This window comes from Schistocerca americana, chromosome X (assembly GCF_021461395.2).
Source record: "Schistocerca americana isolate TAMUIC-IGC-003095 chromosome X, iqSchAmer2.1, whole genome shotgun sequence".
NCBI lineage: Eukaryota > Metazoa > Arthropoda > Insecta > Orthoptera > Acrididae > Schistocerca > Schistocerca americana.
The window spans coordinates 153,759,730-153,785,219 of record NC_060130.1 but is presented as its reverse complement, the minus strand read 5'-3'; the positions used below and the strand labels follow the sequence as shown (position 1 = coordinate 153,785,219).

The 25,490-nt window shown below is 39.1% G+C and overlaps 1 protein-coding gene across 1 annotated transcript in view; it reads left to right on the top strand.

Moving 5' to 3' along the window:
- The window catches only part of LOC124555875 (Down syndrome cell adhesion molecule-like protein Dscam2), a 238,007-nt gene that overhangs the window by 10,528 nt on the left and 201,989 nt on the right, over positions 1-25,490 (top strand). The window contains exons 2-4 of the mRNA XM_047129937.1: positions 510-634; positions 17,356-17,784; positions 17,894-18,132. Of these exons, the coding sequence (XP_046985893.1) occupies positions 510-634; positions 17,356-17,784; positions 17,894-18,132 (793 nt within the window). The remainder of the gene's footprint in view (positions 1-509; positions 635-17,355; positions 17,785-17,893; positions 18,133-25,490) is intronic.

Here is a 25,490-nt window from a genome sequence, read left to right as displayed (position 1 = left end):
TCCATTGCTTTCATTCCAAATAGAATTTTTCATTATTGTATTTTATTTGATATATAGTTTTCTACTGAAGTGAGAGATACAATCTCAGATGTTTGATATTACTTTAAAGACTCTATAATCATGATTATGACTTCATACCCCGACGTGGACTAACAAGAGCTTGATTTATCCTGATCTGACAGCTACTACATATAGTCTCTAAAGAAAGTTAGGAAATGAGGCCCTTAATTTATCAACTATAGTGTAATAGTAAAATATTATCTCATATTGTTCAAACTCATTTTATCATACATTTGTGTCAAAGACCTCAAGCTCATTTTGGTTACAGTTAAAATCTGTTTCACTCACTTGGTGAAACCCAAATGCCTACTATTATTCTGGCTCCATAGAATACAGGCTAAATATACTGACATAAAATTTCATGTTATGTCTTACATGTTGGATTCGTGAGACGTTTTCATTCCCAAAACTTTGTTACAATGAAAATAAACATATTTGATGTTTTACAGGATTCTTCAGAATGGAAGCCTTCTGATCCATAGTGTTCAACCAGATGACAGAGGATATTACTTGTGCCAGGCATCAAATGGAATTGACTCAGGTCTCAGTAAAGTGGCACATCTTTCTGTTCATGGTAAGGGTGTTCCATTGGTCTTCAAGTAGATAACAAATGACCATTCTTTTATTCAGTCATTATGAAGTTAGCATAGGGTATTCTTATGGTTTTGAAGTGGGGGATAGTATTAAGTTGTATCTTGCTTATGACTTAAAAAGTTCTGTCCATGAAAGGGTGGTAAAAGTAAGTTTGGTCTGTCTTAGAATAAAAATTTTCTCTAAAGCAGTTTGTAGTCCACCAAAGCTGGTGGCTGTATTGCAGGACTAGGACATTTTGATGGAGCTCTACCATGTGCCCCCGCCCCATCTCTACCACTCCCACTCTCACTCTCATGGTTGGGAAGCGAAGCAATCTTACATGTAATATAGCTGTGTGTAATCTTTTTCACAGTTTACAAGTGGTTCATTGCATTCTTGCCACTTCTAAAGATAGCTTGTTTCTTTTCCTGATTAAAATTCATTTTTCTTTCTGCACAGTCAGTAATAATAATAAATGTCAGTTATGAAGAGGAAACATATCTCATCTTTCATGTTTATTGTGAAGTAGAGTAACTGCAATATTGTTCCAGCTTTTTGGGATTGTCTTCCTCCACAAACAATAGGTAAAAAGTTTTGAAAATTCCATTTGTTTTACTTTACCCCTAGCTTTGGGCACTTCTCAGGAACCATTAATGTTCCCAAGCCTGTTTCCTTTTTTATTCTTCGAATGATGTTATACACTACACCTTGCATTGCTACTGGTAAGTTATTGTATTCATTAATAGCTACCAGTGTTTTTTTACTTATCTCTTCATCAGTAGAAACAGTTAAATGAATCCTGGTAAGACTGTACAATGAATGTTGTCTCTGCTCTTAGTTAGTAAGATTTAGTGTTTGCTTTATATTGGGTTATGTTTTATTTTTCTTCATCCTCTTTTTTTTATTTTCAGTTGTTTCTCTTACTAAATGTTCAATTTGGAAACATTTATAAATAGTTTTGTTTAATTATGTATCATTTGGTTAAAACTCTCTCCTTCTCTTTAATACATGCATTGTTTTTAAGCTTTTCTTTTCTTCTGCTTTATTATTTACATAAGTACCTCTGTTATATAAATTATATATGTCTGTAAGGTCTTCACCTCAGTATACCTTCATCTTCAGGTGGACCTCTCTCATCTTGAGGTTTTAGTGACCTGCCTTTCCATTTTAACATTCCCTGAAATATCACTCTCTCCATCCCGATGAAGAACCTGTTAGCTCCGAAAGCTACATGGTGTGTCCCTTTTACTTTTACCTGTGTCTTTCGGCAGAACTATAAGTCTTGACTCCTGAAGATAAGTTCTGGTTAGAGATTCTGTATCACAATTTATTAGTTTTCTCAATTGCACATGCCATTGATTCAGTCAACCTTCATTTTCTAGGATTCTAGACTTTTTTTGTGATTAAATTTGGTGAACCATCGACAAATAAACTCTCATGATTTACATTTTTGAATTCCTGTTTGAGGAGTATGTTTGTGAAGAACTTGTGCAAGAATGGCCACAACAAGGAAAAAGGATAGAACTGTACTAAACATGGGAGTGGTTGGGGAACAGCTGAAAACAATTGATGTTTCAAGTACCGGGGCAATATAATATAGGATAATGGAACCATTGACCAAGAGATATGTGCACAGGCAAGGTAATCTGGTAGCATTATAAGTAGTCTGAGAGGAATGAAATGGAGTAAAGTATCTCATGAAATTAAGGTGGTGTTTTACCAAACATAATACTATGTACCAGTTTTATTGTACATTGCACAGAAGGAAAGGGAAAAATTAAGGTGTGAAAAAGTGAGATAATGTATTTGAGAAGCTCTATAAGTTTAACAAAGCTAGAGAAGTTAAGGAATGAAAGGACCGGGGGGACAAAATCATTTTACAAACTTATCAAACCACAAACTGATTCCATTAGAACTAATGTGAGCACTACACTTACCCAGAACTGTTAATATGGTTTACAGTAACAACCCTAACAGATGTTTATTGCCTACTATATACACAGACAGTAACAGAGGATTCAAACCCAGTTTTCTCACTTATCGCAGTTGCCTTACCATTTGACTATGAAGTCTCTCACGATGGAGTCCTTGCATAAAAAGTTCTCGGTTTACTTGCCACATCAAATTTAGATAAAATCCCAAGCTTTCAATGACTACTTCCATCATCTTCGTTGGGGGTAAAACAGACTCTCGTGGACTGGTGAGGCTTCCACTTTTATAAGCAGTGGAAGGCTTCTCATTGGCTGGATGATGTCATGGTGAAAACGGGAAGTACGGAGGTGGCAGCCTCTATGTCCATAGATTTTGTTTGCCTTACAATTTGGCTATCGACACACAGCTCACAGCCAGACCCAAACTTCCACATGTCACCAACCATGCGTCTATGGCCTGTACTTGTACATCCATTATGTATATTCCCATCCAGGTCAGAAATTTTCCTGAAAGTCACTTGTCTGGTTTAGACACATAAATACGATAGTGCAGTGCCTGTGTTATTCTGATTATGATGCAAAGTTCCTTTGGACATGCATAAAAATAAAACAAAGTAAAATAAAATTAAAAAGTAATAAAAAAAAGGCTGTAGCATTTTTGACTGGTAATCAAAATGTCCTCATTTCCAAGTTTTGAACCTCACCAATGCTTAAATTTTGAATAAAAAGCAGCAATAATGGCAGCCAATGGTTTTTGGCATAAGAAGTCACCCTTGTTCTGACAATGGTCTTGTCAAAGAGAGCGGAGGAGTGGACAGGGATTCAGGGTATTCTTTTGCCCTTGGGATGGGAAATTGCCCTGAAAAGGTGGAAGAATTAGCAATCATCAATGGCAGGAGGATGCAAAAAGGCAACAGACACCACTGCATTAAAGACACATAATGTATATCCACAGAACATGTGGCCAGAAACTCAAAAAAGTTTCATGATGATCTCTCCCCTGGCTCCCATTAGCCACCATTTGGATCTCTGGGAAGGGACTATCAAGGAGGAGGTGATAATGAGAAAAAGATTGAATAACCAATGAAAGGACAACATTCTACAAGTCGCGGAGTGGAATGTAAGGAGTTTGAACATGGTGGGGAAGATAGAAAATCTGAAAAGGGAAATGCAGAGGCTCACTCTAGACATAGTGGGAATCAATGAAGTGAAGTGGAAAGAAGACAAGGATTTCTGATCAGACGAGAACAGGGTAATATCAACAGCAGCAGCAAATGCTGTAACAAAATTAGGATTCATTATGAATAGGAAGGTAGGGCAGAGAGTGAGTTACTATTAACAGTTCAGTGATGGGTTGTTCTCATCAGAACTGACAGCAAGCCAACACTGAGAACAATAGTTTAGGTATGTCAGACAGGTCCATATTGCAAGAGTCATCAGTTGTCTCAGTATGAGAAGAGGACAGATCTGCAGAGTCAAGGCAGCACTTCTTGGGATACTTAGGGGCACACTGTTCACATGCCCTGATCTTGACCTCTGGTACTGTTGAAGCCGGCAGCTCCAGTTGCATCACCATTGCTACACCATCTGTGGACTCCTCCACTTCAATTACCATGACCTTTGTTGTATGGTCATTTTCATGATCTATCACCTGCAACATGTGAGGAGTGAGGGGAGTTGGAGCCATCTCAGCGTCATTATAGCCCGATGGCTCCTCCTGCAGTGTTGGTCAGAATAAATGCTACGACCTTGGTGTCACCTCCTCATGGAGCACCAACATGTATGTCAGTAGTAGTGATGTGGGGTGACCTGTGGCAATAGGTCTTCAGTGGGTAGTTGCACAAGTCTTCTCCTCATGCACTCGGATCAAAGATGTCATTCACCACAGCATCCAGAGCATGTCTGTAGTTGGCCATCATAGATGACAATAGCTTTAAAACCTGTAGGTATACAGGTATCATTACAACACTAAACAATATCTTTATTAACATAATTACAAAATTTCTATAAGGTAAATTGTCCGTCTTAATACATCATAATTGTGAGAAGTAACAATTGGCACTACTGCACCAGTGGTCCATCGTCATTGTGAGAGGCGCTGTATGAGACACACCTAATGTAGATGCTCATGCCATCTAGCAGTTGCAATGATGCAACCTGATTCTAAAAGTGGGTGGGTTACAAATCTCAGTAACATACTGCCACCTTATGGCAGAAATGGCAAACAACCTAAGTTACACATTTAGTGAACTATATTAAGAAATAATTAAATGTACTGTGTTATGTTTATTTTGTTAAAAAGCTTATAATGTTAAAACAATTGTAAAATTATTTATTGTGTATTATAAACAGTCATAGCTTTAGAAATAAGTAATAATGGTTAAAGGAACACCCGCATATTAATCTGAGTGACAGTATCCCACCCTTTTTGAGGAGCAATAGCTCTTGAACAGAGATTGTCTAAGTAGTCAGTAGTAGTGTGAGTACAGTGCATGTGAATGGTGTTTGTGTGGTGAAAATCAAGCACTGGAAAAATAAGCCTTGGATGACTGGTGAATGATGCTTCTATTTTATAGAAAGTACAGCTAACACTGTGTTATGGAAGAAGAGGTTTGCTGTGACTTATTGTGGGGTAAAAATCCAGTTGTATTGTGGATCAAGTTGTTCTGTGAGCTGAAGGAGGCATATTGCTGGCTATACATACAGCTGAAGATCCTGTAGCCCTCAGACCCACAAATAGTAAGCTGCCACTTCACATTTCAGTAGTATTTGTTAAAGGTATTAGGACATAACTCATCATCCAGTGAAAAGGAACAGTTTTATTTGGTCTGTGTTACAATATGTAACAGTGCTTGTTTGTCTGTGCTACAACATAAAGTTGACTTTGAGTAGGGAAGCCATATTAGCAAAAGTGTAAAAGCCATGACATAATTGGAACTGCAAGTTGAGTAATAATATACTGGCTTTTCATAAAACAGGTGCTTATCTCATGTGTTTATTTATCCATTTAAAAATAATGTTCTTATACTTTCAAAGTTTTAAACCAAAGAATTTTACAGTGATAAAACCTGGTATTTATTTGAATAGAAAATCATTTGCCAACTTACAATGAGATTTTATATGTAAATTATAAACCAGCCAAATTCCATAATGGATGTTGTGTGTCACTGTCACTATTGAGCAGGTAAAGTGAAACTTGTACTTCTTTTCTTCAGAAAACTGTGGTGACTTGTGTATTTTGCAAATGACCCGATTATTGATGAGACATTAAACCCTAATACTTATTTTGTAACAGAAAGTAAATTCACTTGAAAAACTACTAAACTTACAGCTGAGTGGCCAATACCACCTTCAGAAAATGAAATCTCATTACTGCCAAAAGATGCAATAAATATGTATGTGTCCAGCCTTTTAAATTCTCTAATTTGTTTGTTGACCAGCTTTTGAAAAATAAAATCATAAAAATTTTGAAAACTTCAGGGAAAACCAAACAATAGAAAATACAGGATGAACTGTAACATTATTATGAAAAAAATAGTTGCTACTCACCATATAGCAGAGATGCTGAGCCACAGGCACAACAAAAAGACTGTCACAAAGAAAGCTTACAGCCAACAAGGCCTTTGTCAAAAACAGCCAACAGACAGGCACCCCTGTGAATGCGACTCCCCCCCCCCCCCCCGCCCCCCCCCTTCGCCACCCACCCACCACAAGAACCACAGACTCTGACAGCTGAAGCCAGACCAGGTTCAGGTGCCAGAGACTGTAGTCATGTGTATGTGTGTGTGTGTGTGTGTGTGTGTGTGTGTGTGTGTGTGTGTGTGTGTGTGTGTGTGTTGTCTATTTTTGACAAAGGCCTTGGCCAAAAGCTTACTTTATGACAGTCTTTCTGTTGTACATATCTGCAACTCAGCAAAACTTCTGGGATTACATGATGTCAACATAATCCCAGCAACTAGCTGCACTTGGAACAAAATATGATGTGCCTGTAAATACCCACAATATGAAGATCCTGAGGTGATTCAAAAGCTGGCTAGGGTGTAAATTTTAGGTAAAAATATTATAAAGCGATTAGTTACGGTTTCCTTACAAAGGGGTTCTGTGCCTCAAGACAGCACTGACTGAATGCTTTTTGTGTAATTATGTCTTGCTATCTTAAAAGTGACAGTGATGTTTGTGATATCTGCATAAAAATGCTGAAAATAGGTACCCTGTGCATTGACTACAAGTGCTGGTACCACAGTAAACATGGAGAAATAAACCTGAAATATACTAAAAATGAACATCAATGGACAAGCTGTCAGTGCTTGGTAAGTGCAGAGAAAAACAAAATCTAACTGAGTAGATAAAAAAGCTACTCACCAAGCAGTGGCAGGGGAAAATATATATATAGGATATGGAAATTTGCAAGCTTTTGGAGCCAGTGGCTCCTTCTTCTGGCAGAAGGGTTGAAGGGGAAAGAAGAGGGATGAAGGAAAAAGACTGGTGAGGTTTAGGGATTGGGAAGAGTTATGAAAGTCACACAGAACTCTGGGTAAGGCAAGACTTATTGGATATGATGAGAAAGAAAGACTGATTTTTGGTGCCCACACTGGACAAGGTTTGAAATCTAGAAGGTAGCTAAACATTCCCAACATAGAAATAATCCTAGACTGAAACTCCCACCAAGTCTGATCAGGTGCAGGCAGAGTATACGTGATCCAAACCTGCTTTATAAAGTTATTACTCTACCTGTTTTTAAGGAAAAATACAATCAGAAGAAGAAAACTTTTAAAACTTAAATTGATTATATAAGGAAGCAGATTAACAATAAATCAAAAGAGCAGTCTGGTAATATAAGTAAGGCATCCTGGGAGTTAATTGACATATACTATAAAGGTCCCAAAATGAACATGAACCATTCAGCACAAGACTTGATGCTAACATTGTGAAAAACCGAGATAATATATGTAACATTTTCAATAACTATTTCACTGCTTCTACTGACCAGTCAGCTCATATTATAGATATTATAGATGCACAGATTGAGATGCTCACTGAAAGTACAGAGTATGAATACACATAGGTGAATGAGCAAGAAGTATGCAATGTAATGCACCTGCTAAATAAAAAGTTCATGTGGATGGGATAGCATATCAAGTGAAATTACTAAGGTGTACTTAAAAGAATCTCAGAGCCACTTAATAGCCCAGCCAACAAAGAAAATAAAGGTCAAATATGGGAAATAATTGGATAGCTACAAATTTTTATGAAGTGGTAGGAGGGAGTGTCATTAACAACATTCTACAAATCCCCACTAGTAGGATGTGAGCGTGGTGATGGGGAGGTGTTTAAAGGTCATGTTTTGACATTTTTTTCTGAAATAATTTTAAAGCTGCTGCTTCTCATTCTCGATACATTACATTTCCTACAGAAAATGTCGTGTTCATTTTTTTCTCTAGAATAAATAGTTAACACATTGCAGTGGATAAAAAAAATGATTATTAAAAATAGTGTTTCAATGGTATAAAACTAATTATTACTGTTAAATCAAGTATGCTAAGAACAAATATTAAAGGTGTATACCACATCTGAGCATAGTAGAGCCATTTAGGGATAAATTGTGTTCTGTGGGGATGACTGGGTGGATGGAGTGGGGGTGAGGGGTAGAAGTGTGAGGGAAGGTAGGTCACCAGATTGTAGTCATGATTATTCGTAGGTCTGCATACTAAAGAGCATCTGTCTATCACACTACGTCACAAGTAGCAATTACAGGGTGTTTCACAAAGTTATACTGACACTCTGCCTTATGAACCACTGCCAGTGCTGTGCACAGACATGGCCAGGGGATGCATATTTTCCACAAAGTGTGTTAACACTACATGGAATGCAGATATCAGTTACTAATAATACTAACACGAGAAACTCATATGGACAGAATCTACTTAAATCTCTGCACACTGTTCTACACTGCTGGAGGGGAAATTGTCATTCTGTATAGCATCTGTAGCATTCTTTTGGGAAAGGCAACTTCCATCACCACAAGCATTGCTCACTTTTCATTTTGCATACAGATTATACCTTCCAAGCATGTCCTGTCCAGTTACTTTTTGTGAGGAGAAAAAATAACTCCACTCAGCTTGTGTCTATATAGTAGAGTTATTTTCAATTTGTTAAGTGAGTGGCCTACTTATTTGCAGTTATGTGAGCGATTATGAAAAATTTTCAACAGCTGGAGCAGTCAACTGTTTGCCACTTAGAACAGCCTGCCAGAGTGTATCATGCTGTTAAAATCTATTTGACAATGCTCATTTCATTGATTCCACTGTCAAAGGCTGAATACTTTACATAGCATGAGGGGTATCAAATGCATAAATCAGCCTCAGCTCTCCCAGTGCCTGAAGAGTTCCAGAGGCTAAAATAGGATCCCTTTACAACAGATGTAGGTCACCTAAGTGTTACGAAACTTTGTATTTCAACATAGATCATGCAATGTATTACAGCAGATTACCATTCTAGACTTGTACATGATCAGTCCCATTCCATTAGACATATTCATTCTCACCTCCGAATATATACTGTGGATGTATGGTAAGAGGCTTCACTCTGCCCCTTATGACTTCCAGCAATTTCTGAATGGAATGCAGCCTGCCACTAATACAATTAATGGTGAGAGAAGTGCAGTAACTTTCTGATCATTCATTAATTCACCAACAAGTGGCTATAACACAATTACACAGCTTTATAACATTCTGTCAATGATAGACAGCAGCAAGAATCTACATTTTTCAATCAAATCCCTTTCCCACCAACACTACAAAGGTCACAACAATGCCCTTAACAATGTTACACTTTTCAGACATTCTTTAGAGAAACATGTTTTACATAAGAGCTCACATAAAAACTACAAGTAAGTCCCCATACAAGAGAGAAGTACAGAAAATTATGGGGAGGTATGGTTTGTCTGCAAAATGAAAAACACTACTTTCAATAATCTCTGATTTTTCAGTCCCCTGCAATGCAGAAACTATTAGTCATAGAGAAAAAATAATAGAACCTGTTTTTGTAGGAAATTTAATGCAGTTTAATTTTGTACCATGTAAAATTTTTGTCAGAAGCTGCAGTTTTTGAGTTAGTCAAGAAAATATAAAAAAAAACATCAACCGCCCCCCCCCCCCCCCCCCCAGCCCTGAATTCACATCCCACCAGTGCAGATTTTTAGTACATTGTTCATGATCCTCTCTCCTATCACTATACAGAAATTTGTGGCTACAAGATTTTTCCCCCTGTTTTTTCCTTTGTTGACTGGACTCTACCAACCTGATTAATTACAGCATTAGAGAAAACATGTACTAGTGTACGAAAAGGAAAGTAAGGAAAATGACTCTAACTTTAGACCAATATTGCTACTTCCCATATATAGTAAAGTATTTGAAAGTAGTGGCTTTTTCACAAAACACAAACTGCTATAGATTCTCATTGTGAGTTCAGAAAAGGGCTAAGCACAGTGACAGCAGTTACACAATTCTTTCCTGAAGTGTACTCTCTATTGGATCAGAGGATACAGACTGCAGATACATTTTATACCTGACAAAAGCATTTGACACAGTAAACCATAGGTTTTCTTTCTCTCTCTCTCTCTCTCTCTCTCTCTCTCTCTCTCTCTCTCTCTCTCTCTCTTTCTTTCTCTCTCTCCCTCTCTCTCTCTCTCTCTTTCTCTATCTATCTCTCTCTCTCTCTCTCACTCTCTTTTTTTTTTTTTTAAAAGCTTGAGTCATTTTGTAGAGGAGATCCACACATGCTTCTTATAGTAACATATATGTTATGTGAATCATAAACAATACATCAATACATTAAACTGACATACAAATTAGATGGAAGATCATAAACTTCCAATCCACCAGTGAAACAGTAGTACAGTGTTTACCTCTGGGCTGAGTTCTTGGTCCCTTTCTCTTCCTGTTGTATATGAATGACTTGACTCATACCCTTAACTCTCATTTAAAAACTGTGTAGATGATACCTCAGTCTTATTCTATGGTAGAACATATTAGGAGCTAGATTCTTTTGCTACTAGTGGGGTAACAGAATTAACAAAATATTTCAACTATCTGGGCCTCCATGTGATGCCAGCAAATCTCATGTACTAGCATTCAAAAAATGTAGGTCTCACCACACAAATGTAAATAATCTACATAACATCTTGGTGACGCAGATTGGCAGCTGTAAATTTCTAGGTGTATACTTTGATGAAAATCTGTGGTGGACAGATCATGTTAGCTTCATATCAGGGAAAAGTCAGCAGTGGCATATATATACTTAGCCAGCTTGCAAATATAGTTTCTGGTCAAACATTAAAAGTAGTTTACTGTTGTTCTTGTTGTGGTCTTCAGTCCAGAGACTGGTTTGATGCAGCTCTCCATGCTACACTATCCTGTGCAAGCTTCTTCATCTCCCAGTACCTACTGCAACCTACATCCTTCTGAATCTGTTTAGTGTATTCATCTCGTGGTCTCCCTCTACGATTTTTACCCTCCGCACTGCCCTCCAATACTAAATTGGTGATATCTTGATGCCTCAGAATATGTCCTACCAACCGATTCCTTCTTCTAGTCAAGTTGTGCCACAAATTTCTCTCCTCTCCAATTCTATTCAATACCTCCTCATTAGTTATGTTATCTACCCATCTAACCTTCAGCATTCTTCTGTAGCACCACATTTCAAAAGCTTCTAGTCTCTTTTTGTCTAAACTATTTATCGTCAACGTTTCACTTCCATACACTCCATACAAATACTTTCAGAAATGACTCTTATAACTGCCATCTGGTTTCTGTACAAATTGAAAATAGCCTTTCGTTCCCTGTATTTTACCCCTGCCACCTTCAGAATTTGAAACAGAGTAGTTTACTATGGAACAGTTTACTCCCATATTAAGTATGGAGTTGAATTATGGGGTTTTGCAGCTTATGTCCACTTAAAAATAATAATTCAGTTACAAAAACAAGCAGTAAGACTTACTCAAGGGATAGGCTGTTGAAAATCCTGTCATAAAATGTTTGTACAGCACAGATACTTAACAATATATTCTTTATGACTATATCATTTACATTTACTTGTTTATGTGTCAGCCAAGAGAATTTACCAACTGCAGTACTGTAAATGAGTGCAACACCAGAACTGAATATAACCACTTTTAGAAAAGAACAAAATTTTAAAACAGAGGATTGATTTTAACACAAAATTAAAATCTTTTCTGAAGAAAAATGTGAATGTTTATTCAGTGAATTCCAAGACACTACTTGTGATATGAACCAGCAGCATATCAGCTGTAAAGTAATAAACGTATAAAACAGATTTATGATCCAATAATAAGTATTGTGGTGTACAACATATTTTGTAAATATAATTATTGTTAATATTATTATTTGTGATGCTTACAAAAACCATCTTTGAGTTGACTCCAGGCAAAGAAAATGGAAATGAATGAATGAATGAATAAATAAATAAATGAATCATTCTAACCACAGTCTCAGTGTTCAGCATCTAGAAATGGATAAGATAAATTTACATTATTAAGTAGAAACAAATTATTACCTAGCTTTGGGAACTATTAGTTCCTTCCGCAGAGAGAAATGAGGGGTAAGTTCTAAAACGTTCTGAAGAAGCAGTAGTAGATCACATGGGCCCCAGGTTGATTAAGGGCCACCTGTCCTTTGAGGATGAGAGGAGAGTGTAATGTATGAGGTGTGAGCAAAAAGTAATAGAAATTTTTTAGTTACATGGGCTTTATACATCTGAGTTTAAAAACAATCTTGTTGTTACACATGCTCTTGATGTATGCTTGCATTTTCAGATGTTTTGAATATCTAGTGTAATGTTGACAGTTGCAAAGGTTATATGTGGTTTCAGTGCTCGGTGAATCTTTACCTTCAAAAAAGACATATCAAAGGAAATCCATTATATTTTGCTTGATAAATTGAAAAATAGTGCAGCACTGCATTCAAAATATCGACTGTGGTTTTTGGAAAACCTGCTATGAGTATGACAAAAGTTTACAAGTGGTATAAATGTATCAAAGAGGGCCAAAAAGAGGTTGAAGATGTTGACTGCCCAAGACACCCTAGCACATCAATTACTGATGACAGTGTGGAACAAGTAAAGAAAATGAATCTGGAAAATTGCCAGATCATCATCAGAGAGGTTTCTGATGATGTCAGTGTATCATTTGGCTCATGCCACACATTCTTTTCAGACTTTTGAGCATGAAATATGTATCAGCAAAGATTGTTCCATAATTGCTGAGTTTTGACCAAAAGTGACTTCACTTGGTCATTGCACAGAAATTGTTGAATGAAACTGACAAAGCTCCAAAAACTGTAAAAAGGTTATAACAGCTGAAAAAACATGGGTATACAGGCATGATGTTGAAACCAAAGCCAAATTGTTCCAATGGAAACTGCTTGAAGAACCAACACCAAAAAAAATCACAAAGTTTAATCATATGTGACAGTTCTTCTCATTGTTTTCTTCAATTACAATGAGATAGTGCATCATGAGTTCCTGCCTTATGATAATAGAGTCAATAAGGAATATTACTTGGAAGTTATGTTCCATTTGCGTGAAGCAATTTGAAGAAAACAACCAGAATTGTGGCAAAACCACTCATAGAAATTATATCACAATAATCCCACTCACCTGTATGCTTATTCATGATTGTTTGGTGAAAAACAAAACTGCCATGTTGCCTCATCCACTATACTCACCATACATGGCCCTTTGCAACTTCATTCTGGTGCCAAGGCTGAAGAGGTCCATGAAAGACATCTTATTACCAATACTGAAGAGATAAAAGCAGAATTGCTGAAGGAGCTGAGCATCATAATGAGAAGTGAATTCCAGAAGTGCTTCCAAAATTGGAAAAAGTGCTGGTACAAGTCAAGTATATTATATCTGAGGCCATTACTTAGAAAGGGACAAAATTGATGTTGATGAATAAATAAAGATTCTTTAAGAAAAATAAAAATTCCCATTGCTTTGTGTTCACACCTCATATCTTTCCTTGTCCTACTGCAGCTTTCAGCCTGTGGACATGCTGTTGGGGGCATCAGAGACAGTTTCTGGTAATTTGTGGGAGGTGACTTTGCCTAGCCCAGAGATGAGGGGTCAGCCTTTCTGTAATCCACCTAAGTGCTTAGTTGTTGGAGCCTACTGTGATGACTTTTAGTTTAGTGAGTTTCCTAAGAAGGCAGGAAATAAACTTGCAAAAAGTCCTGACAGGAAGCAGCATTTTCCAGAGGAGGGCTATTGCAGTAACAGGCACTATTCAATGGAAATGCCTCCAAAGCTGAAGATGACTGGCTGAGGTGTTTGAATTGCAGAAGCAATTTTGTGAAGCTTTTGGGAGCTCATGAAATTGACAAGGCTCATGACATCCCTTTAGGTTGCAGCAGGGAAGTGGTGTGCCTTCTGGAATGTAGGTGGTGTGTTATGGGGTTTAACATTTTTGAACTCTTTAGTTAGTGATAACAAATTCCAATATGAAAACCCACAGGAAATCAAAAGTGTCTTCTTATGTGTGGGTGTGGAGTTCTGATCTGTCAGTTTTTTGTTTTTTATGGAAGTGTTTTCATGTTTTCTGTATGCAGAGCCCCCCTATCTGGTCTTAGGTAGTAGGAGATTGTTTCTAATTGCAGATATGGACTTGACTGGCACTAATTGAAACCATCACTTGCTTCTGTGGAAACTCAAAGTGTGGTGCTTGTATGTAACACTCTACCTGTTGGCTTTGGACTCTTTTCCTACTTTTTGTGTGGAGATTATCCATGTAATTATTTGAAACCAGCTGGAGGCAGTGTATTGAGGGCGATGTATGTTTCCAGTCCTGTGGTTGTATACTGGAAACTTTCTGAATGCAGCTACATAGCTACAGGGCATTAATTACTGGATTTAGAGTAATGACAAGGTGAACCCTGTCTCAAGGGTCAAAAAAGGGCTGGCAACCCTTATTTAGACTGATATTTATAGTGTAGAAATGCATAAAATTAAGCCAGGTCTGTTGATTAATATTCCCTAGTAAGTTTTCAGAGCAATCACATAGTTTATATTGAGCATCGCACATCACTTAAGAGTGTGACTTGATCTGTCCACAACCATGTGGAGGACATTGTGTGATGCCATGACCTCTCCGAGGAGGAGATGAAGGAATGTTCCAAGAAAAAGATTCATATCCAAATACTGAACATGGCTGTTAGCTGCATGACAAGTAGCAATGTGCTTTGCAGATAGGCCTCTAATCTCATGGAATGACACATAGATTACTGTTGTCCTATTATAAATATATGTGTGGTCATGTCAATACTAAACTAGCAATATGGGATAAACAATAGCTAGGTAATAGAATTGAATAAGCAGCAGCTTTGCAAAATTAATGACCTTCCACAAATAGGTTGGGTAGAAAGTAAGAACCCATTTGAAAATATTAATATTTCCCAAAATAAATGCTCTATTTTATTGAAACAAGATTTATTACAATCCTTAGAATTACAAAAATAGTTTTTATGTTTCAAATTTTACTTACACAACAGCATCTTCTACCACCTCCAGTTGTTTGGGAGTGCTTTCAACTGACTTCAAAAGGAACTCTAATGGTACACTGGTGAGAACACACCAGATGCAAGTTCCAAAATCATCCTGCAGACATTATTTTGTCCAATTAACTTCCTCTTTGCCCATCCCTACAAGGAGAAGTCACATAGTATAATATCTGGGCTCAGTGCTGGCCACTCATGAGGACTGCATTGACCCAACCAACATCATAGGAAATGATAGTCAAACCATAATTACACGCATTGTCAATTAAATATGGTGGGGTACCATCCTGGATGAACAAGAGCCCATTGATATTTTCATACATGGACACATTTGGCCCAGCCATGATTTACCAGAATAGCAAGGTACCAAAATGAGATTGTCGAAGGAACAGACCAGTAAGTTGCTTTGGAGTCATATCACTCAAGACTGTTACATTGAGGTGTGTCGCATTGTAACAGTGGTGGCATATGGAGAATCCCTAGCCCAGTAATGGGAATTAAAGTGGTTTACAAATCCTTCACATGCAATAAAATTTCATCACTTCAAATCATATCTGAAAATCATTTGGAAGAAGCCTCTGGACTAGAATTCTCCTTACTCTGGCAATGGCAACAGTCTTCTGCAGAGAGTCCCTTGCCTGCCACCATCTCTGTACCAATATCACAGAATGTTGCAATTCATGAAGTTCCTACATATTTAGAGTAGGAAATTATCCCCCCCCCCTTCTGTCTCCCTTTCCCCCATAGTATTGCTATGTTAAATTTAGCCTGAGTAAACAGAAATAGTTTATAGTAGCTAAATAATAGGTAACCATTATTAAAGCAGCTTTGAACAGCTACAGCTTTTTGTGAATGTATGCAGTCATTTGCAAGATTACCAACAGCCATTCTTCTTGCACATCATACATGAATGGAACAAGACTTTATGTTGATTTCACTCTTCCTAAAAATTTACATATTCTCAGATGATTCACACAATGCTGAGTGAACTTTTTTCCTTGGTAAATTTAATGCAAGCATAGAAGCAATCTCAACGGAAATTATTATTTGCAGTACAAATCTCTATGGCTACTAACAATGAATTGTGACCAATGTATTGTTCTACATACATGACAACTATTTTAGCAAAAAGTAATAAACAATTTTACTGTATGTGTCAAGTTACTATGAGTTACATTTTACATACAGATTGTTACGGAAAATCTAGGATCATTTTTCATTGGTGTCAGTGTTTCTCCCACTTCCACTGAAGTGAAGTGAGATGTGATAAATAGTAAATAGTGGATTTTCTTTATGTGATTTACAGGACTTTGATCAAAGTGGTGGAAGAGGAGAGGAAAAATCTCAATACAAAGAGACTGGCAATGCTTCAGGTTATAGGTGAGATCACCAAGGCAAAGGGAAACTTGACCAGAGTCAGTATAATTGCTCTTGTGAATCTTTCTGTATTCTTGAGCCTTACTACTCCATTTTCTTCCAACCATTTCCTCTCTCCTGATTTTAGTTCTGAGAGAGAGCAGTTCCATGACTTCTGACACTTCATGAATATATTTTTCTTTGCCCATATTGTTAATGATTACAAGAGTTTTATTAGAGTTGTCACAGTAAAACAAATACTTTATAGAAAAACTTGATTGTTTCTGAAAGTTTCAAAACATCAGTTATAACAAGGGATATTTTATCATCATTTCTGGCTTTTTGAAGATGATGTTTCAGTTGCTTCTGTAAAGCACAATTGTGTAATAATAATAAAAAGTTTTCCAGGGAGGGAATAGAGAAATAAACCAATGTTCAATCTGCTTGTGGCTACTTCTCAATAATGTGACAATATTAAATGCAAATTTTTGTAAATACTGTATGGGCACTGACCACCACTCACAGCACAGAAGAAGAGAAACATAAAAATATGATACTTATTATGCAGCTATTGACTTGTTTATGTATACACATACAACTCAAAAACTATGTACTCCAGACAGAAACTGATTAATGACTTTCAACATAGCACTGGTGTCATCATGTTCTTTTACCCTTTCTGAGGAGTATTACAATTTTTACATGAGCAATTTTAACCTTCATCATATTGCTTGTTTCTTGCCACTGATATGTCAGGTTGAATAAGTATTGCCTGTAGTGAGATTTATCCATGAAAAATATTACCTAAAGAGAGAGGATACAACACCTCCAAACATTTGACAGTCTAATGTTTTCTTAACTTTCAGTTCCTCCGAGATTCTCCACACACACTACAAATGTTACAGTACCAAAGGGAAGCACTGCTATACTTAACTGCACAGTGGCTGCTGACAAACCAATATCCGTTACCTGGTACCAAAATAATCATGAACTTAAGCCTAAGCAACACCCAAAAATAAATATTAAAAAAGAGAATACAAGCAAAGGAGTAACATCAACACTCATGTTTAAACATGTTCGCAGAGAAGATACTTCATCCTTTATTTGTGTTGCCTCAAACAAATATGGAAAGGACCAATTAGAAATGAAACTTATTGTCCAGGAAACTCCAGAACCACCTACTAATGTTCGTGTAAATAACTTCACAAGCCGATCAGTCTCTCTCAGTTGGGAGCAGCCATATAATGGAAACAGTGCCATTGGAGCTTACATAGTGCAGTATAAGAACACAACAGGTAAGCATTGATACTGTTTCCTAATGAAATGTTTCACTTATTTGTACTTGTTTAAAAACATTAACTTATAACACTGCGTAATTCTAGCAGTGTGTACATCTGTTAGCAGTTCCTTGGCACCAGAATGTTGTCCAGGTTGTAGTTAGAGGAGATCAGCTGAATGTTACCCTCAAAGATCTGAAACCTGCAAATGGTTACCAGTTCCAAATTAGAGCAGAAAATTCTGTTGGTGTATCCAACGCAAGTGAAACAGTAACTTTGACTACGCTGGAAGAAATACCAGAAGCACCACCGAGGGACATCGAGATTAAAGTGAAAGATTCCAAAACACTTCTAGTGACCTGGAAGGTAAGTACTAAATTTAAAAAGTCTTTATTCATTTAAAATGAGAGCCAAAAATTAACAACAGTATTTTTAACAGAAGAAAATCTTACTTATGAATTAGCAAAACAGGAAAAACTGGAGTGAGCTCACAGTCACACTGTTATAACTTCAAGTTGAACAAATATATTTCAAGAAAGATGCAATACATGAAAGTCACAGATCAGGTAAACAGAGTAAGACATGTGTACACTTTAATAGTCAAATCATAACTGAGTCCAAGTCTAGCGGCCGCTGGCTGGCTGGCCGCTTAGGTGGTGCTGCTGCTGCATGGCTGGCAGACAGCGCCGCATATAGAGGACGCACGTAACTGCACGGCGGCACTTTGAAAGATCAGCGAGTCACAACACTTTTCCTTCCTTTGAAGTTTTTGCACAGGTCTTGATGGAGGTGGCCTGTAGATTGCTAACGTCCATAGGTGTTGTTTGATTGGCTGTAAAGTCTCGAGGACGAGGCTTTCCATACGGATGGAAGTGTCCCTGATGATAACGGGTTGAGATGACAGGAGACATTTGGGGTCAAATCTGCTGGGTCCCCGTGCACCAATCTGCCCGTTGTGGCAAGTCTGGTTGTTATAGCAGGAGACATGGGCGGTGTGTCCGCGTCTGTAGGAGAAGGAGGCGAGTTGAGTTGCTCCGACAGATGATGGTCATCTGGTTCCTGCATGGGCACGTCTCCTGGTGGCGTCAGTTCTTGTGCTGGCACCGATATGATGGTGAGAGGACTGTGTTGTGAGTAATGAGAGATTCCAGTACCCTGAGCGTCAGGTAGAGCTTAAGGTGGTGTAGCGGCATACGGAACAGGCGTTGCCGGCAAACGAGGCCAAAGCTGGTCCAAATGACCCACTGCAATACCCGTGTCCATCTGGATTTCATACAGGCGTTGGCCACGGTGTCGTAAGATGCAGCCAGGACTCCATTTTGGTTGCCTGCCATATCCCCGTACCCATACAAGGTCGTCGGCGGTGAACCGGCCAAGTGAAGGCACCAGAGGCCGTGAGGTGGAAGGACGCAGAAGATGAAGTAGCGTGCGGGTCTGTCGGCCATGTGAGAGCTCAGCCGGGCTGTGGTCGCCCATGGGCGTGAAACGGTAAGAAGCCAGAAATTGGAGAAGCACATCATCAGCAGCAGAAGAAGTCAGGAGTTTCCTCATCTGAGCCTTAAACTTGCAGACCAGTCCGTTCAGCCTCACCGTTTGACTGTGGATGGAACGGAGGGGCTGTGATATGCATGACACAGTGACGGGCACAAAAATCCGCAAAATCGGAAGAGGCAAATTGCGGACCATTATCAGTTACAAGAGTAGAGGGGAGGCCTTCCAAAGAGAAAATACAAGCTAGAGCAATGGTGGTTGCCGCGGTGGTAGGCGACGTGCAATGGACAATGAAAGGAACGTTAGAGTAGGTGTCAATAACGAGAAGCCAATAAGTACCTAGAAAAGGTCCCATGAAATCAGCATGAATACTCTCCCATGGCTTCTCAGGCAAAGGCCACAGTGACAAAGATGGCTTCAGGGCAGCAGCCTGTGATGCACAAGGGCTGTAGGCAGCTATCATGTGTGCGATTTCAGAGTCAATGCCGGGCCAGTACACATGGCGGCGCACCAGAGATTTTGTGCAAGAGACACCCCAGTGCCCTTGGTGAAGGAGGCACAAGACTGAAGCACACAAAGATGCAGGTACCACAACACACGGCAAAGCATTTTCAGTGGAAAGGAGGATAACACTATTCCTAGCCGTGAGGCAGTAACGCAAAGCGTAGTAGTTCCACAACGGATCAGAAGTCTTAGCGGACGGATGACCTGGCAAACCCTTCTGAATACAGCGTAAAACCCGGGAGAGGGTAGGATCAGAACGCGTAGCAGCCGCCAACTGGTTACCGGTGATAGGGAACCCGTCCACAACCCGCTGCTCGGCAACATCCAGGTGGAAACACAAACGTTTGTCCCTATTGAATGCCAGATCAGGACCCATGGGAAGGAAAGACAGTGCATCAGCATTCACATGTTGAGCCGTCAGCCGGAAATGAATCTCATATTGAAATGAAACAAGTAAAGAGCCCAGTGCTGGAGGCAGTGTTCAGCCTTGTCGGGAAGTGACGTTGATGGATGAAACAAGGAAACAAGTGGTTTGTGATCCATAACAAAATGAAATTTGGATCCATAGAGAAAAACACCAAACTTGTGAAGAGCATAAATAATGGCCAAAGCTTCTTTTTCAATTTGAGAATACTTCTGTTGGGCATCCTTGAGCGTTTTGGAGGCATAAGCAATGGGTTATTCAGAACTGTCAGAAAAATGGTGCGCAAGGACTGCACTGGTCCCATATTGAGAGGCGTCCATGGCAAGAACAAGATGTTGGCCATGTCAATAAGTAGCCAGGCACGGGGCCTGTTTCAGCATAATCTTCAATTTCTGGAAAGCCGCTTCGCATGACACGGACCAGTGAAAAGGCACGTTTTTATGCAACAGGCGATACAATGGCTGAGCCACCAAAGCAACAGACAGTAAAAACTTGATAGTATGCTATTTTCCCCAAGAATGGCTGCAGTTCCTTAACAGATGTAGGGTGAGGAAGGGCATCAATCGCAGCGACAGTTTGCTGAAGCGGACGAATACCATCCCAAGAGAGTTGAAACCCCAAATAGTGATAGATGCCTGAAAAAAATTTGATTTCTGAAGATTACACTTAAGACCGGCAGTCTGTAAGACATGAAAAAGTGTGCAGAGTTTGAAGATGTTCGTCAGTGGTGGAGCCAGTGACAACAATGTCATCCTGGTAATTTATACACCCAGGGACAGTGAGCAATAATTGCTCCAAGAATTGTTGAAAGAGAGCAGGGGCGCTGGCAACCGCGAATGGCAATCGTTGGTATTGATAGAGTCCGAAAGGCGTGTTAAGGACCAGAAACTGCCGGGAAGCAGCATCGAGAGGAAGTTGATTATAAGCTTCTGACAGGTCAATTTTAGAAAAGTACTGGCCCTCAGCAAGTTTAGTGAACAATTCTTCAGGTCAAGGCATAGGGTAAGTGTTGATAAGGCATTGAGCATTTACAGTTGCTTTGAAATCGCCACAGAGACAAATATCGCCATTTGGCTTAGCAACGACAACGACAGGAGAGGATCACTCACTGGAAGTGACAGGAAGCAAGACCCCTGAAGCAGTGAGATGATCCAGCTCCCATTTGACCTGGTCATGAAGGGCCACAGTAATGGGCCGAGCCCGAAAAAACTTAGGCCAAGCAGTGGGTGTGAGCATGATATGAGCTTCAAAGTCGTTTGCAGGGCCGAACCCAAGAGAAAAAAAGGGACTAAAATGTCGTCGACAAGGAATCCAATTGAGCATAAGGAATAGCATCAGACAGGATATTGACAGAGTCATCTATGGAGAACCCAAAAATGCAAAAGGCATCGAAACCAAAAAGATTCTCCACGTTACTATGGTCAACCACAAATATGGGAACAGTGTGAACTACAGATTTGTAAGATACCTCAGCATCAAATTGTCCCAAGAGAGAAATCTTCTGTTTATTGTAAGTCCGTAATTGCCTAGGGACAGGTGAGAGGATTGGAGAACCCAACTGAAGATACGTCTGAGAATTGATGATAGTGGCAGCAGAACCAGTATCCACCTGCATGCAAACATCTCGACCAAGTATTTGGACAGTGAGGAATAACTTCCCTGAAAGGGAAGAAGTACAATTGACAGACAACACAGAATCAGAATCAGCATCATGTTCATGAACATCACGTATGCGGTCGGATTTGCAAACGGATGACACATGACCCTTTTTTTTTTTGCATTTGTGGCACACGGCCCAACGTTGTGGACAGTCTTCTCGAGAATGTTTCACAAAACACAGCAGACATGAAGGAAGTTACCGTGGGTTTTGCTGCAGTTTCTTAGATGTTTGTTTACAGGTATGCCAAGGCTGTGCTTGGGAGTGTGCTGTTGCCACGTCGGCCGGCGGGGACACGCCACACACTTCATCAACATCGCACAGAGGTTGTATTTCCCCGACGTTGCCCCATGCCTGTATTTGCGCTCCAGCAGCGCAAGAAACTTCAAAAGACTGAGCGATGGATAGGACTTCATCTAGAGTCAGATTTGCCAACTGAAGGGCATGTTGCCTAACTTCTTTGTCGGGAGCCAATTGGATAATAGCATCCCGTACCATGGAATCGGCGTAGGATTCTTTGTGAACTTCAGTAACAAATTGACACTTTCTACTGAGGCTGTGAAGTTCAGCAGCCCAAGTGCAATAGGATTGGTTTGGTTGTTTTTGACAATGATAAAAGGCAACACGAGAGGCTACCACATGCGTTTGCTTTTGAAAATAGATGGACAGAAATGAGCACATTTCAGCAAAGGACAAAGACGCAGGATCTTTCAAAGGAGCCAATTGCAACAACAACCAATACATTTCCATGAAAGAAACAGAGACTTACATGTTTGTTTGCCTGTGACATGAAATGCCAAGAAGTGCTGTCGAAGACATTTTTCGTAACCAGACCAGTCTTCCGCCGTCTCATCATAAGGAGGAAAAGGAGGCATTTGATGCCATGACGAAATCACGAATCGCATTTGTGAGAAGCCTTTGCTGTTCTGTGAGACCTTGCAATAGTTGCTCTAAAGTAGCCATGGAAACATGTGGGTCAACGATGGAAAAGAAAAATCACTACCTTGTCGCCAATTGTTGTAACTTTAAGTTGAACAAATATATTTCAAGGAAGACGAATTACATAAAAGTCACAGATCAGGTAAACAGAGTAAGATGCGTGTACACTTTAACAGTCAAATCATAACTGAGTCTGAGTCTAGCGGCTGCTGGCTGGCTGGCCGCTTAGGTGGCGCTGCTGCTGCATGGCTGGCAGACAGCACCGCATATAGAGGACGCTTGTAACTGCGCGGCGGCACTTTGAAAGATCAGTGAGTCACAACACACACAGATTCAAAATGCAGTGAAATCTCAAACAAAAGAAATTAATTTCTTCATCTGTAGGAAAGGAGAAATTAAATAGATAGTAAATAATTTAGGAGTGAAGTTAGCATATCACCAAATAGTAGTGTCATTGAGTCACCAACAGGCACATAAACAGACCTGAAAACTTTGCTAGCTTTTTGATGAATCCTTTTTCAAGCTAGAGTCCACCAGGACTTTTCATCACCATATTTGAATAGGTAATAAAATGTACATGTGCTGAATAAATGAATGAATCACAACAAATTCTCTACAGGAGATAGTCTAGATACAGGAAATGGTATACGCTGTGGTGACTAGTCATGGTATAGCAATATGCACATATGCAGTTGATGATAGTATCATGTATACAAGGTAGAAAAGGACAGTGCATTGACAAAGTTGCCATTCATAAGAAAAGGTTTCTGATGTGATTATGGCTGCATGACTGGAATTAATAGACACTGAACATGGAATGGTAGTTGGAGCCAGATGCATGGGGCATCCCATTTCAGAAATCCTTATGGAATTCAATATTCCAATGTTTACAGGGTCAAGAGTGTGCTGAGAATCACCATGGACATGCATAGAGTTGTCAGTGCTAACAGACAAGAAATCCTGGGGGGGGGGGGGGGAAGGGGGGGGGGGAAGAAAATGAAAAAGGCCCCACAGTGTGGGACACATGACGAGCATTAGGACAGCACAGCAAAATTTTGTGTTAATGGGCTATGGCAGCAGATGCCTTTTCTAACAGAATCACATCACTTGGAACACCTTTCCTGGGCCCATGACCTTGTTGGTAGGACCCTAGATGACTGGAAAACCATGATCTGGTTGAATGAGTCCCAGTTTCAATTGGTAAGAGATGGTGGTAAGATTTGAGTGTGACACAGATCCCACAAAGCCACACACAAAGTTGTCAACAAGGTACTGTGCAAGTTAGTGGTGGCTCCATAACGGTGTGGGCTGTGCTTACATGGAATGGACTGAACAACCAGTCACTGGAAAAGGTTACGTTCAACTACTTGGAGACCATTTGTAGCCATTTATGGCCTTCATGTTCCCATACAGTGACTGGTTTGAAGAACATTCTGGACAAATTGACGGAATGATTTGGCCACCCTGATTGCCCAACATTAATCTCATGGAACAGTTACGGGACGTAATCGAAAGGTCATTTCATGCACTAAATCCTGCACCAGCAACACGTACATAATTATGAATGTCTTTAGGGGCAGCATCTCAATATTTCTGCAGGGGATTTCCAATTACTTGTTGAGACCATGCCACATCAAGTTGTTGCATTATGCCAGGCAAAAGGAGGTCAAACATGGTGTTATGAGGTATCCCATGACTTTTTTCACTTTAGTGTAGTTTAACAGCAGACTCACAGTTAGATTTAAATCAAGGGTTATTCCTATTCTGAATTTTTAGTAATTATTAGATTAAAGATGAGAGTTGAACTTTAAAGTAGAAACAAAAATGGAAACTAAATATGAAAAAAAGTGGAGTGAAATGGAACAAATTAATGAAAATCATAAGAAATGAGACACATACTAACAGAGATGTTGAAAGATAAAAATAAAATAAAAAGAAGATATAGTGAAAATTGTGGAAGAGAGTGCAGCAAAGTTGGGACAAGAGGATGATGTGATGCTAACTGTGCAGGAAAACCATATAGAGATCCCTTTATGCCATATCTGGAGTGTAGATCATTTTTGTGTAGGGATGGTATTCAGATGCCTTGGGTCATGAAACAAGTACCCAGCTCCCTACCATAATTTTCAGTAAACAGATATAAGTCTTTCCATAAATAGTTTAAATCCTTCCCAACATTCAGTATCAGTTAGTGTGTGCTGATGCACAGGTCTGGAATAAAACAGCTGCAGCCATTAAATATAACCCCAATAACACCCCAGTAACACTAAAAAATTCAAAAAATACGTGGAACAATATTCTGTTACACAGCCCTTTGATAAATTTTTTGATTATGTGCACTCCTGGTACTGGTAATTCTTTTTAGCTAATAACCTTTCTAAAATGAGTCTCCAGTTCCACAGAACATTGTGTGTGTATGTGTGTGTGTGTGTGTGTGTGTGTGTGTGTGTGTGTGTGTATGTGTGTGTTGTTAGTATTTTTTGTTGCCATTTTGAATCAAACAATTCTTTTTCTGAATGAACTTCCAACGTACTGGAATAATTGTAAGTCAGCAATTTCTGTTAATAAGTACAACAAAAACCCAACTGAAGTTGCAAATTTCACTTTTTTATTCAAATTTCACTTTTTTATTCAAATTTCACTTTTTTTATTCACAGGATGACTAGTTTTGCACTGGGATACATTTTGAAATCATCATAGCAGACAGTC